The sequence below is a fragment of the Saccopteryx bilineata genome, chromosome 4 (assembly GCF_036850765.1).
Source record: "Saccopteryx bilineata isolate mSacBil1 chromosome 4, mSacBil1_pri_phased_curated, whole genome shotgun sequence".
Taxonomy (NCBI): Eukaryota; Metazoa; Chordata; class Mammalia; order Chiroptera; family Emballonuridae; genus Saccopteryx; species Saccopteryx bilineata.
Window position 1 is genome coordinate 287,351,532 of NC_089493.1, and position 10,410 is coordinate 287,361,941.

General features: G+C 51.1%; 1 protein-coding gene across 2 annotated transcripts; it reads left to right on the top strand.

Moving 5' to 3' along the window:
• Positions 1-7,110: 7,110 nt before the first annotated feature.
• Positions 7,111-10,410, top strand: LOC136336545 (pancreatic adenocarcinoma up-regulated factor-like). 2 transcript variants are annotated; one of them, XM_066278321.1, is made up of 4 exons: positions 7,111-7,227; positions 7,320-7,402; positions 7,624-7,729; positions 9,967-10,410. In XM_066278321.1, exons 1-4 carry the CDS (start codon positions 7,124-7,126, stop codon positions 10,316-10,318), a joined length of 645 nt encoding a protein of 214 aa, XP_066134418.1. In that variant the 5' UTR covers positions 7,111-7,123; the 3' UTR covers positions 10,319-10,410. The 2 variants fall into 2 exon arrangements, with proteins under 2 accessions (XP_066134418.1, XP_066134419.1); XM_066278322.1 differs by lacking the exon at positions 9,967-10,410 and adding an exon at positions 9,714-9,957.

Sequence of the window (10,410 nt, forward strand, 5' to 3'; positions counted from 1 at the left end):
CGAGTGCTGAGGATGGCTCTGTGGCCTCTGCCTCAGGCACTAGAACAGCTCTGGATGCAACAGAGCAATGCCCCAGATGGGCAGAGCATCGCCCCCTGGTGGGCATGCCGGGTGGATCCCGGTTGGGCACATGCGGGAGTCTGTCTGACTGCCTCCCCGTTTTGAACTTCAGAAAAATACAAAAAACAAACAACAACAACAATAAAAAACCTCTGGATAGCTCAGTTGGTTAGAGCATTGTCCTGAAATGTGAAAGTTGTGGGTTTGATTCCTGATCAGGGCACATATAGGAACAGATCAATGTTTCTGTCTCTTTCTCTCTCTAAATCAATAAAGACATTTTTTTTTTAAAGGCCTGACCAAGTGGTGGCACAGTGGATAGAACATCAGCCTGGGATGCTGAGGACCCAAGTTCGAAACTCTGAGGTCGCCGGCTTGAGCGCGGGGTTATCAGCTTGAGCAAGGGGTTGTCAACTTGAGCATGGGATCATAGACACGACCCCATGGTCGCTGGCTTGAAGTCCAAGGTTGCTGGCTTGAGCAAGGGGTCACTTGCTTTACTGTATCTTCTTGGTCAAGGCACATATGAGAAAGCAATCAATGAACAACTAAGGTGCTGCAGCGAAGACTTGATGCTTCTCATCTCTCTCCCTTCCTGTCTGTCTGTCCTTGTCTCTCTCTCTCTTTCACTAAAAGAAAAAATAAAAGATACCTCTATGTAAATCTTTATTTATAAACCTTGGTATATTACAGTGGTCGGCGAACCATGGCTTGCAAGCCACACGCAGGTTTTTGGCCCCTTGAGTGTGGCTCTTTGACCAGCTTAGGAGTACCCTAATTAAGTTAATAACAATGTACCTACCTATATATTGTAGTTTAAGTTTAAAAAATTGGGTTCTCAAAAGTAATTTCAATCATTGTACTGTTGATATTTGGCTCTGTTGACTAATGAGTTTGCTGACCACTGGATAGCACATCTTTTTTCTTTTTTTTTTTAAGGGAGAAAGAGACAGAGAGAGAGGGACAGACAGACAGGAAGGGAAAGAAATGAGAAGCATCAACTCATAGTTGCGGCACCTTAGTTCTTCATTGATTGCTTCTCATATGTGCCTTGACCAGGAGGTTACACCAGAGAAAGTGACCCTTTGCTCAAGCCAGCGACCCCATGCTCAAGCCACATGAGCCCACACTCAATCTGGTGAGCTCAGGGTTTTGAACCTGGGTCCTCAGCATCCCAAGTCACACTCTATCCACTGTGCCACCACTGGTCAGGCATTGGCACACCTTCCTAACCACTCCTTAGGATAACTTTTCTTTGGATGTAATGCTTTAGTCAAATGGGCTTCATGTTTTTAGATTTTTAAAATTATTTTTATTTATTCATTTTAGAGAAGAGAGAGAGAGAGAGAAGGGGGAGGAGCAGGAAGCATCAACTCCCATATGTGCCTTGACCAGGCAAGCCCAGGGATTTGAACTGGCAACCTCAGTATTCCAGGTCGATGCTTGATCCACTGCGCCACCACAGGTCAGGCTGTTTTTAGATTTTTAAACCATGAGAAGGTACCAAGTATATTCCCCCAGCAAAGTAAGAGGGACCCACTTTCCAAAATATTTCTGACACTTAGGACTTCCACCATTTTTTTTTAGAGATAGACAAGAAGGGAGAGAATTGACAAGCATCAACTCATAGTTGCAACACTTTTAGTTGTTCATTGTTCGCTTCTTCTATGTGCCTAGGCTGGGGGGGCTACAGCTGAGCCAGTGACCCCTTGCTCAAGCCAGAGACCGTGGGCTTCAAGCTAGCGACCTTTGGACTCAAGCCCGCGACCCTGCGCTTAAGCCAGATACGCCCGTGCTCAAGCCGGTGACCTCAGGATTTCAAACCCGGGTCCTCAGTGTCCCAGGTCAACACTTCATCCACTATGCTACCACTGATGAGGCTGAGGACTTCCACTTCTATTCTTTGTAAACTTGTAGGTTAAAAAATGCATCTCTGTTTTTTAAAAAAGTAGTTACTTTGTTTTTGTAAAATTGGTATAGTCTTGTAAAAAAAGAAATAGAAACAACACAAAAAGGAACAGAGAAAAAAGTAGAGAACTATCCTAAATCCATCATCTGGAAAGAACCATAGTTTTGTTTGAATGTTATTTCAGAAATCTGTTTGGGGCCTGACCTGTGGTGGCGCAGTGGATAAAGCATTGACCTGGAAATGCTAAGGTCGCCGGTTCGAAACCCTGGGCTTGCCTGGTCAAGGCACATATGGGAGTTGATGCTTCCTGCTCCTCCTCCTTTCTCTCTCCCCTCTTTAAAAATAAATAAATAAATAAATAAATAAATAAATAAATAAATAAATATTAAAGAAAAGAAAGACTAAAAAAAAAGAAATCTGTTTGGAAAAGCAGATTCAAGAGCGAGCAGATGTAAGTATGGCCAGGGTGTGGGTCCAGATGGAAACCTGGACCCACATGCTTGTTTGTCCGAGACACCTCCAAACTCTAGAAAACAGCAAGGAAATATTTACAAGGAGAGTAATTGTCTAAGAGCGCTGGGCCTCAGGCGTGTGGGGGAGCCACTCAAAGGATGGAGGCAGATGGGAAAGGGGTCCCAGAGGGGCTGCGGATCTGGGGGCTTCAGGCGGGGTGCAGCCGGCCGGCCATCTAAGCCCTCCAGTTTATGGTGTTCGCTGCAGCAGCAGAGCTAATACAGCAGGGAATGAATGCACCTCCCAGGGCGGCTGGGGGGAATCGGACCCTGGGTCTCCTCAGCTTGACACTTGGGTAGAGTTTCATTTCACTTTCACCACTTGCACTAATAGAAGTTTAATTACATAAAAGATCAGACAACGTGTGGTTGGACGTCCTGATTTTCCAAGAAAAGTATTGAATTTCTCTGGGGAAAAGTGAAGAGAAATTCTCAGTTTATTTCTCAGCATCCAGTAGAGAATTTGGATGAGTGTGTGAGTAAATGAGTGAGCAAGCATTGAGTTTCAGAAATGCACAGGTGGGCTGCCCCTTAGGGAGAACCTTCCAGCTCGGCAGCAGGCCAAGGGCAAGCCACAAAGGCTGCAAAGTTCTTCCACCCCCCCCCCAGGCTCTTCCCTCTGATTTCTGGAGCCCCAGGGATCATCAGGGATCAGATGAGTCCACGTGGAGAACCAGCTCCCCTGCCTTTGCCCAGGCCAGGCCAGGCATCCCTCCGAAACCCAAGACCCAAGCCAGGGACACAGTGCCAGCCTTCTAGGGGAGTGGGGGCTCCCTGCATAGGGTGGCAGGGCTGCTGAGTAGCTGAGCAGGTCGGAGATGGAACCCCTCTTGTCTGCTATCCCTCAGGCTGCCCAAACCCCACACTCAAGAGGCAGGAAGACCAGGGAGCCAGCCCTGACCCACCCCTCAAAAAAGCAGCCAGCCAGGCCATGGCCGGCCCACTCTGCTGGGAAAAGGACCCATTGTTCTGGGCTCCTGGCAGACTGAATTCTGGGGCACGCCCACGGAGGGGATTATGGCCTTGTAAATCCCCCTGTGGGGAACCCTGATCTCGAGGGACAAAGGGCCTGTGTTGAGTCTTCCACAGGCTCAGCGCCAGCACTGGGCCAGAGTGGACGAGGGGCGGGTCTCTTCCAGGATTGGGGCCTCCTACACAGGTGTGCACAAGTGTAGGCACGTGTGTGAAGGGGCATGTGCAAGTGGGCAAGTGCGTGTGTTTAGGGTGCCTCCATGTGTGAGCACATGAGTGTGTGTGTGCATCCATTACAACCATGCTCGTGGCTCTATGAAATCACCTGTGCTTCCTTTATGTTCCTTTCCCCCCCCTTCTTTTCCAAGTGAGAGGCGAGAAGGCAGAGAGACAGACTCCCTCATGTGCCACAACCAGGATCCACCCGGCAATACACATCTGGGGCCATGCTCGCAACTGAGCTATTTTTAATGCCAGAGGTAGAGGCTCCATGGAGCCAATCTCAGCACTCAGGGTCAATTCGCTCAAACCAATCTGGCCATGGCTGCAGAAGGGGAAGAGAGGGGTGGAGAAGCAGAAGGCCACTTCTCCTGTGTGCCCTGGCCAGGAATCAAATTCATGACATCCACATGCCGGGTTGACGCTCCAGCACTGAGCCAACTGGCCTGTGCCTTGTGTGTACCTTCAAGCAACTCTGTAATTCCCTCCTTGTTCAGGCCAGAAACTGTATGTTCCTCCGACTCCCACCCCAGGTAGTACTTCCTGGAGTCCAAGCCCAGACAGACCCTCCTCTGAACACCGAACCCTCCTGGTCTGGAGCTGGGAAAAGATACCTAAATTGGCATCACAACGCCCCAAATTTCCCTCCGGCTGGGTTGGGCAGGGACACAGCCCCTCTGTGCAGCCTTTCTGCCCCTGCCTTGTCGTGCTGTGCGACCCAGGGCCTCCTCTGCCTCCTCTAGCCGGAGGTTCCTAGGGTCTGGGGGTGGGAGGGCCTGAGCCCCGACAAGTGTCTCCAGGGAGATGACTCCAGGGCCAGAGGAAAGGGTGCAGTTTTCAGGATAGAGCGCCTCTCTGCTCTGGTCTCCCAAAAGGGTGGTTATTGAATGGAACTCCCTACAACCCCCAAGCCCCAGGTGGCCAGCACCAAGGACAGGGCTGTGACGATCCAGAGGAGGGAAATATGGGTCACCAGGGGTCTGCACACTTTGTGGCTGAAGGGCCACGTTTCGGTTTCCTTAGTCCTAAAGTCTCTGACTCAGCTCTGCCTGTAGTTGAAAGCAGCCCAGACTACGTGCCAATGAGCGGGTGGCACTCTGTGCTGATGACACTACTGATGGACGATGGCACTGGAATCTCATAGAATGATCATATGTCATAAAGTGTTATTCTTATTTTGAGTGTTTTAAAACCGCTTAAACATGTAGAAAGTGTTTGTAGCTCAGAAGCTGTGCAGAAACTGGCTGAGGGACGGATTCAGCCACAGGCCATAGCAGCTGACCCCTGTCCTAGGAACCCGGTGTGGGCATTGGAGGTGCCAGCTAAGCAGGGCCTCCACCCCATCCCCCAGTCCTTCTGGCACTGCCATCCCAATGAAACCAGAGCTTTCAGTTCCTGGGGAGCCAGCCCTCCCAGAGCCAATCAGTGCTCACACGAAGCCATTCTCCATTTCCGTGTAACCTAATGGGGACCTTGTAAACCAGGGGTAGTCAACATTTTTGTATCTACCGCCCACTTCTGTATCTCTGTTAGTAGTAAAATTTTCTAACCGCCCACCGGTCCCACAGTAATGGTGATTTATAAAGTAGAGAAGTAACTTTACTTTATAAAATTTATAAAGCAGAGTTACAGCAAGTTAAAGCATATAATAATAATTACTTACCAAGTACTTTATGTCGGATTTTCGTTAAGTTTGGCAGAATAAATCTTTATAAAACAACTTACTATAGTTAAATCTATTTTTTTATTTATACTTTGGTTGCTCCTCTACCGCCCACCATGAAAGCTGGAACACCCACCAGTGGGCAGCAGGGACCAGGTTGACCACCACTGCTCTAAACCCTCCAGTCCCCACTAGCCTGTGTCCTTGGGCAACTTGTCAGTGCAGCGGAGTGTCCCATTCTTTCTTCATGCTTGTGTACTATTCCACTGCACAAGTGACACTGTCATTTACTTAATGGGTCACCTCTAGATGTATAAGTCTGCTGTTTCTAATCTGTGATTTCAAAGGATGCTACATAGCAGAACCTTTAGCCCCTGCCCGCATGGCATAAAGTCTTCGGTGTTCAGGCCCTCAATAGGAGAAGGATTTTGTTGAATTCTCATAACACCTTGTAAGTGAGTTCTACTGTTATTGTATAAATCAGATGAAACAAACGAGGCTCCCCCAATCACATGACTAATAAGTACAAAAGACAGAATTTGGACCTGAGCTGGCTCCAGCCATGCCCACAACCACCCCTATCCGTTTTTGTTTTTTGTTTTTTTTTACAAGGACAGAGAGAGAGTCAGAGAGAGGGATGATAGATAGGGACAGACAGACAGGAACAGAGAGAGATGAGAATCATCAATCATCAGTTTTTCATTGTGACACCTTAGTTGTTCTTTGATTGCTTTCTCACATGTACCTTGACCGCAGGCCTTCAGCAGACCGAGTAACCCCCTGCTCGAGCCAGCGACCTTGGGTCCAAGCTGGTGAGCTTTTCTTGCTCAAGCCAGATGAACCCACGCTAAAGCTGGCGACCTCGGGGTCTCGAACCTGGGTCCTCGGCATCCCAGTCTGATGTTCTATCCACTGCACCACCACCCAGTCAGGCAACAGCCTCTATCTTGATGACTATGACCTTGTGTCTATTCCAAAAGGTTGGGGAGACCCTGCGGGCAGCCTTAGCTCTAGCTCCTCACAGAAAGCCTGGACTAGCAGGGTCCCCAGAATCTTGAGAAGTACCCTGTTTCCTCCAGATAAAGTCTGACCCTTTGGCCTGGCCCCAGGCACCCTCGAAAGAACTGGCCGGGAGGCTCACCTGCCCCCGATCCTCTGTGCCTCCTGACGTGGCACCTTTGCTCTCGGTCGTCCCATACCCGTAAAGGTTGGCTCATCCTCAGCTGCTTCCAGAGCGGGCACAGAAGACAGATCACAGACATCTTCCAAGTGACAGACACCGAAAGGCCAGAAACTGGATTAGCTCTCCCACCTCGCCCCCGGCGCACAGAACTGCATTATCTAGTCGGGGTTCTGAGGGTTAGTGGGGAGCTCGGCCTGGGCTCTGAAAGCCTAAGGGACACCTGACTCTCCCCAGACCTGAATGAGGTCCTGAACCCAATAGTGCACAAGGCAGGAGCTCTGGTCCCCATGGACCTTCTGTGGACATTCGACCCACAGCCCCACCATGGGGTCGATCCCTATCTGGCCAACCTAGAAAAGGCTGTTAGCAAACCTCCCTTGACTTCTGAAGTCAAGATCCAGTGCAGGTGCGGAGAGGAGAGACTCAGAGGTGACAGCAAAATGCGTGTCATGTTCCGTTTTGTTTGTGTAGGCCCTGGGACCAAGACAACAAACACAGGACGTCCGGGAGCCTCCCTCAGGATGGCTCTGGGGATTCCCCTAGGAAGAGCCCCCACCTACCAGCTCCTTTTTGTCCCCATGGTGGCTCCTGCTCCTTCCTTCTGGATGGGGGCCCACAGGGGACAGGAGGATATAAAATGTCTGGTGGAGGGTGCCCAGATGCACGGCTTCCCAGCGCCAGGACTGGGCGACGTGATTTTCCTGGGCAGGTAGGGCGGTGTTCCCCTTCCATGGATGGGGCCCTCGCAGGGTCACAGAGGACCCCTCTCTGAGGGTTGGGTGACCTGTCTCTTCTCTCCAGGAACCTTGGGACTCAACGGCCAGAAACCATGCTGCTGTGGCTGACCCTCACCACCTTGTGGAGCACCGTCTGCTGGGCAGACCGTAAGTCCGGCTGGGTCTGCCTCCCTGTAGCCCATCGCCCGGGTGGCCACCCTCACCGCCTCCCACAAGGACACCTCTGGTCTGAGCCCAGCCCTTGACTAACTCTAGTCTCAGGACTGTCCCATTTGTCTGGAGGGGTTTTGTCCACTTCGGTGCAAAAATAACCTATATATTACTGAGTGATTTTCCCCTCCCCCAACCTGGTTTCTTCATCCATCTAGAGATGTACGGGAATGCAAAAGGCTGGTATTTCAGTACCCCTCCAGAAGATGAAAATGTCATAACCGGGATTCGGGTGTTTGTAAGTCCTATAGGCATATTCAGGAGGTGAGTAAGAGCCGGGCACAAAGCCCTAGCACTGTGCCCCTACCCATGCCCCAGTCTCGGGAACTTGGGGGCGGGGCTTAGTGCTTCTTCTCCAAGACCTTCACTGGGCTCCTGATGACTCTGAGGCCGGCTGAGTCCTTGAAGTCATGGAGCCACCAGCCATCACCTCTCCGTTTGTCCCTTTTCTTCAGCTGCCCCCTCGGCTGCACACCAGCCGCACATCTTTCTGTCTCTACCTGCAGGTCCAGACATTGGCTTCCTGGGCTGATCTAAAAAAGGGGATAGAGGATGCTTCTCCCTACTTTGTACTTTTAAAAGTTATTTTATTGACTTTTTTAGAGGGAGAGATAGACAGGAAAGGAGAGAATAACAGAGGAGAGAGATGAGAAGCATCAACCCATAGTTGCTTCACTTTAGTTGTTCATTGCCTGCTTCTCATACATGCCTTGACCAGGGAGGGGGGCTCCAGCTGAGCCAGTGACCTCTTGCTCAAGCCACCAACCCTGGGCTCAAGCCAACAATCTAGGGCTCCAGCCACGACCTTTGGGCTCAAGCGAGTAAACTTGAAATCATGTCAATAATCCTACGCTCAAGCCGGAGACGTCGGGTTTTGGAACCAGGAACCTTAGCATTATGGGTGAACACTCTATCCACTGTGCCCCTACAATCAGGCTAAAAAAATTGTTTTTAATCTATTGATTTGAGAGAGAGGGGAAGGGAGGGAGAAAAAGAATCAACATCAATTTATTGTTCCCCTTATGCACACAAGAATTATTGGCTGTTTTTTTTTTGTTTGTTTGTTTTTTGGTGGGGGGGATTTTTCTGAAGCTGGAAATGGGGAGGCAGTCAGACAGACTCCCGCATGCGCCCGACCGGGATCCACCCGGCACGCCCACCAGGGGGCGATGCTCTGCCCATCCGGGGCGTCGCTCTGTCGCGACCAGAGCCACTCTAGCGCCTGGGGCAGAGGCCAAGGAGCCATCCCCAGCGCCCGGGCCATCTTTTGCTCTAATGGAGCCTTGGCTGCGGGAGGGGAAGAGAGAGACAGAGAGGAAGGAGAGGGGGAGGGGTGGAGAAGCAGATGGGCGCCTCTCCTGTGTGCCCTGGCCGGGAATAGAACCCGGGACTTCCGCACGCCAGGCCGACGCTCTACCACTGAGCCAAACGGCCAGGGCCATTGGCTGATTCTTGTGTGTGTTCTGATCGGGGATCACACTCTACATCCCGGGCACATCAGGATGATGCTCTAACCAACCGAACTACAGGGCGGCTGCCCAGACTTTCTTTTTACCACCCGAACACAATTCAACCATAAACAGCCTCTCAATCTAACAATCCCTGGTGGGAAAATCAGGGGGAAAGTTAGGATCAAAAAGGAAAAAAATTGCCCTGGTCGGTTGGCTCAGCAGTAGAGCATCGGCCTAGCGTGCGGAGGACCCGGGTTTGATTCCCGGCCAGGGCACACAGGAGAAGCGCCCATTTGCTTCTCCACCCCTCCGCCACGCTTTCCTCTCTGTCTCTCTCTTCCCCTCCCGCAGTCAAGGCTCCATTGGAGCAAAAATGGCCTGGGCGCTGGGGATGGCTCTGTGGCCTCTGCCTCAGGCGCTAGAGTGGCTCTGGTCGCAACATGGCGACGCCCAGGATGGGCAGAGCATCGCCCCCTGGTGGGCAGAGCGTCGCCCCTGGTGGGCATGCTGGGTGGATCCCGGTCGGGCGCATGCAGGAGTCTGTCTGACTGCCTCCCCATTTCCAGCTTCAGAAAAATGAAAAAAAAAAAAAAAAAAAAAAATTCAGAGTCAGCTCAGCCTGTGGTGGTACAGTGGGTAAAGCGTGAGCCGGCCACACTGAAGCCACAGGTTCAAAACCTAGGTCAAGACACATGAGAAGCAATTATGAGTTGATCCTTCTTGCTCCCCATCCCCCAGCCTCTCTCTCTTCTCTCTTCTCTCTCTAAAATTGATGAATAATCACTCCTACTTTGCAGATGAAGAAACCGAGGCTCAGAGAAACCAAGTAACAAGCCCAAGACCACAGAGCCTGAAAAAGGCAGAGCCGGGGTTTGAGACCAGCGTGTCTGTCTCAGGAACCCTGAGCCATGTGCTCAGAGACTTCTGCTGCAGTGACAGGGCTGCTCTCGTTACTGGCAGCTGTGGGGAGAGGCGGGGTGTAGAATTGGAGGACCTGCAGAGTGGTGAGTCAGCCTGGATCCAGTGTTCAAAGCTGCCTCTTTTTCCCAGTATCCAGGTGAGAAGTGGATCCACCTGGAGTGAAAAATATGGCATCTCAGGTGGGCACAGTCAGGAATTCATCCTATGGCCAGGAGAACAAATTACAGGGATGTATGGCTCGCACAGGATTTACATGCGGTACCTGGTTGTATACACCAACTTCGGGCGCTGGGCCACATTTGGGAAGGAAGATGGCCAAAGCTTTGTTGTCTATCCCGACCAGTTTGGAAAGGTGCTAACAGGAGTCTTCGGCCAGTATCAGGCCCTTGGCATCACAGGCATCGGTTTTAAGTGGGACTATCCATCAGAGTCGTCCACTGTAGCAACTACCAAAGGAGTGCTTCTGGGTCCCCGGGGATAGGGGCGGGGATCACCCTGCTGAAGCTGTTGGACTGGTAGTGCCACTGGGATAGCTAAGTTGGGGTGCTAATTCAGAACCCAATAAATAAAGCT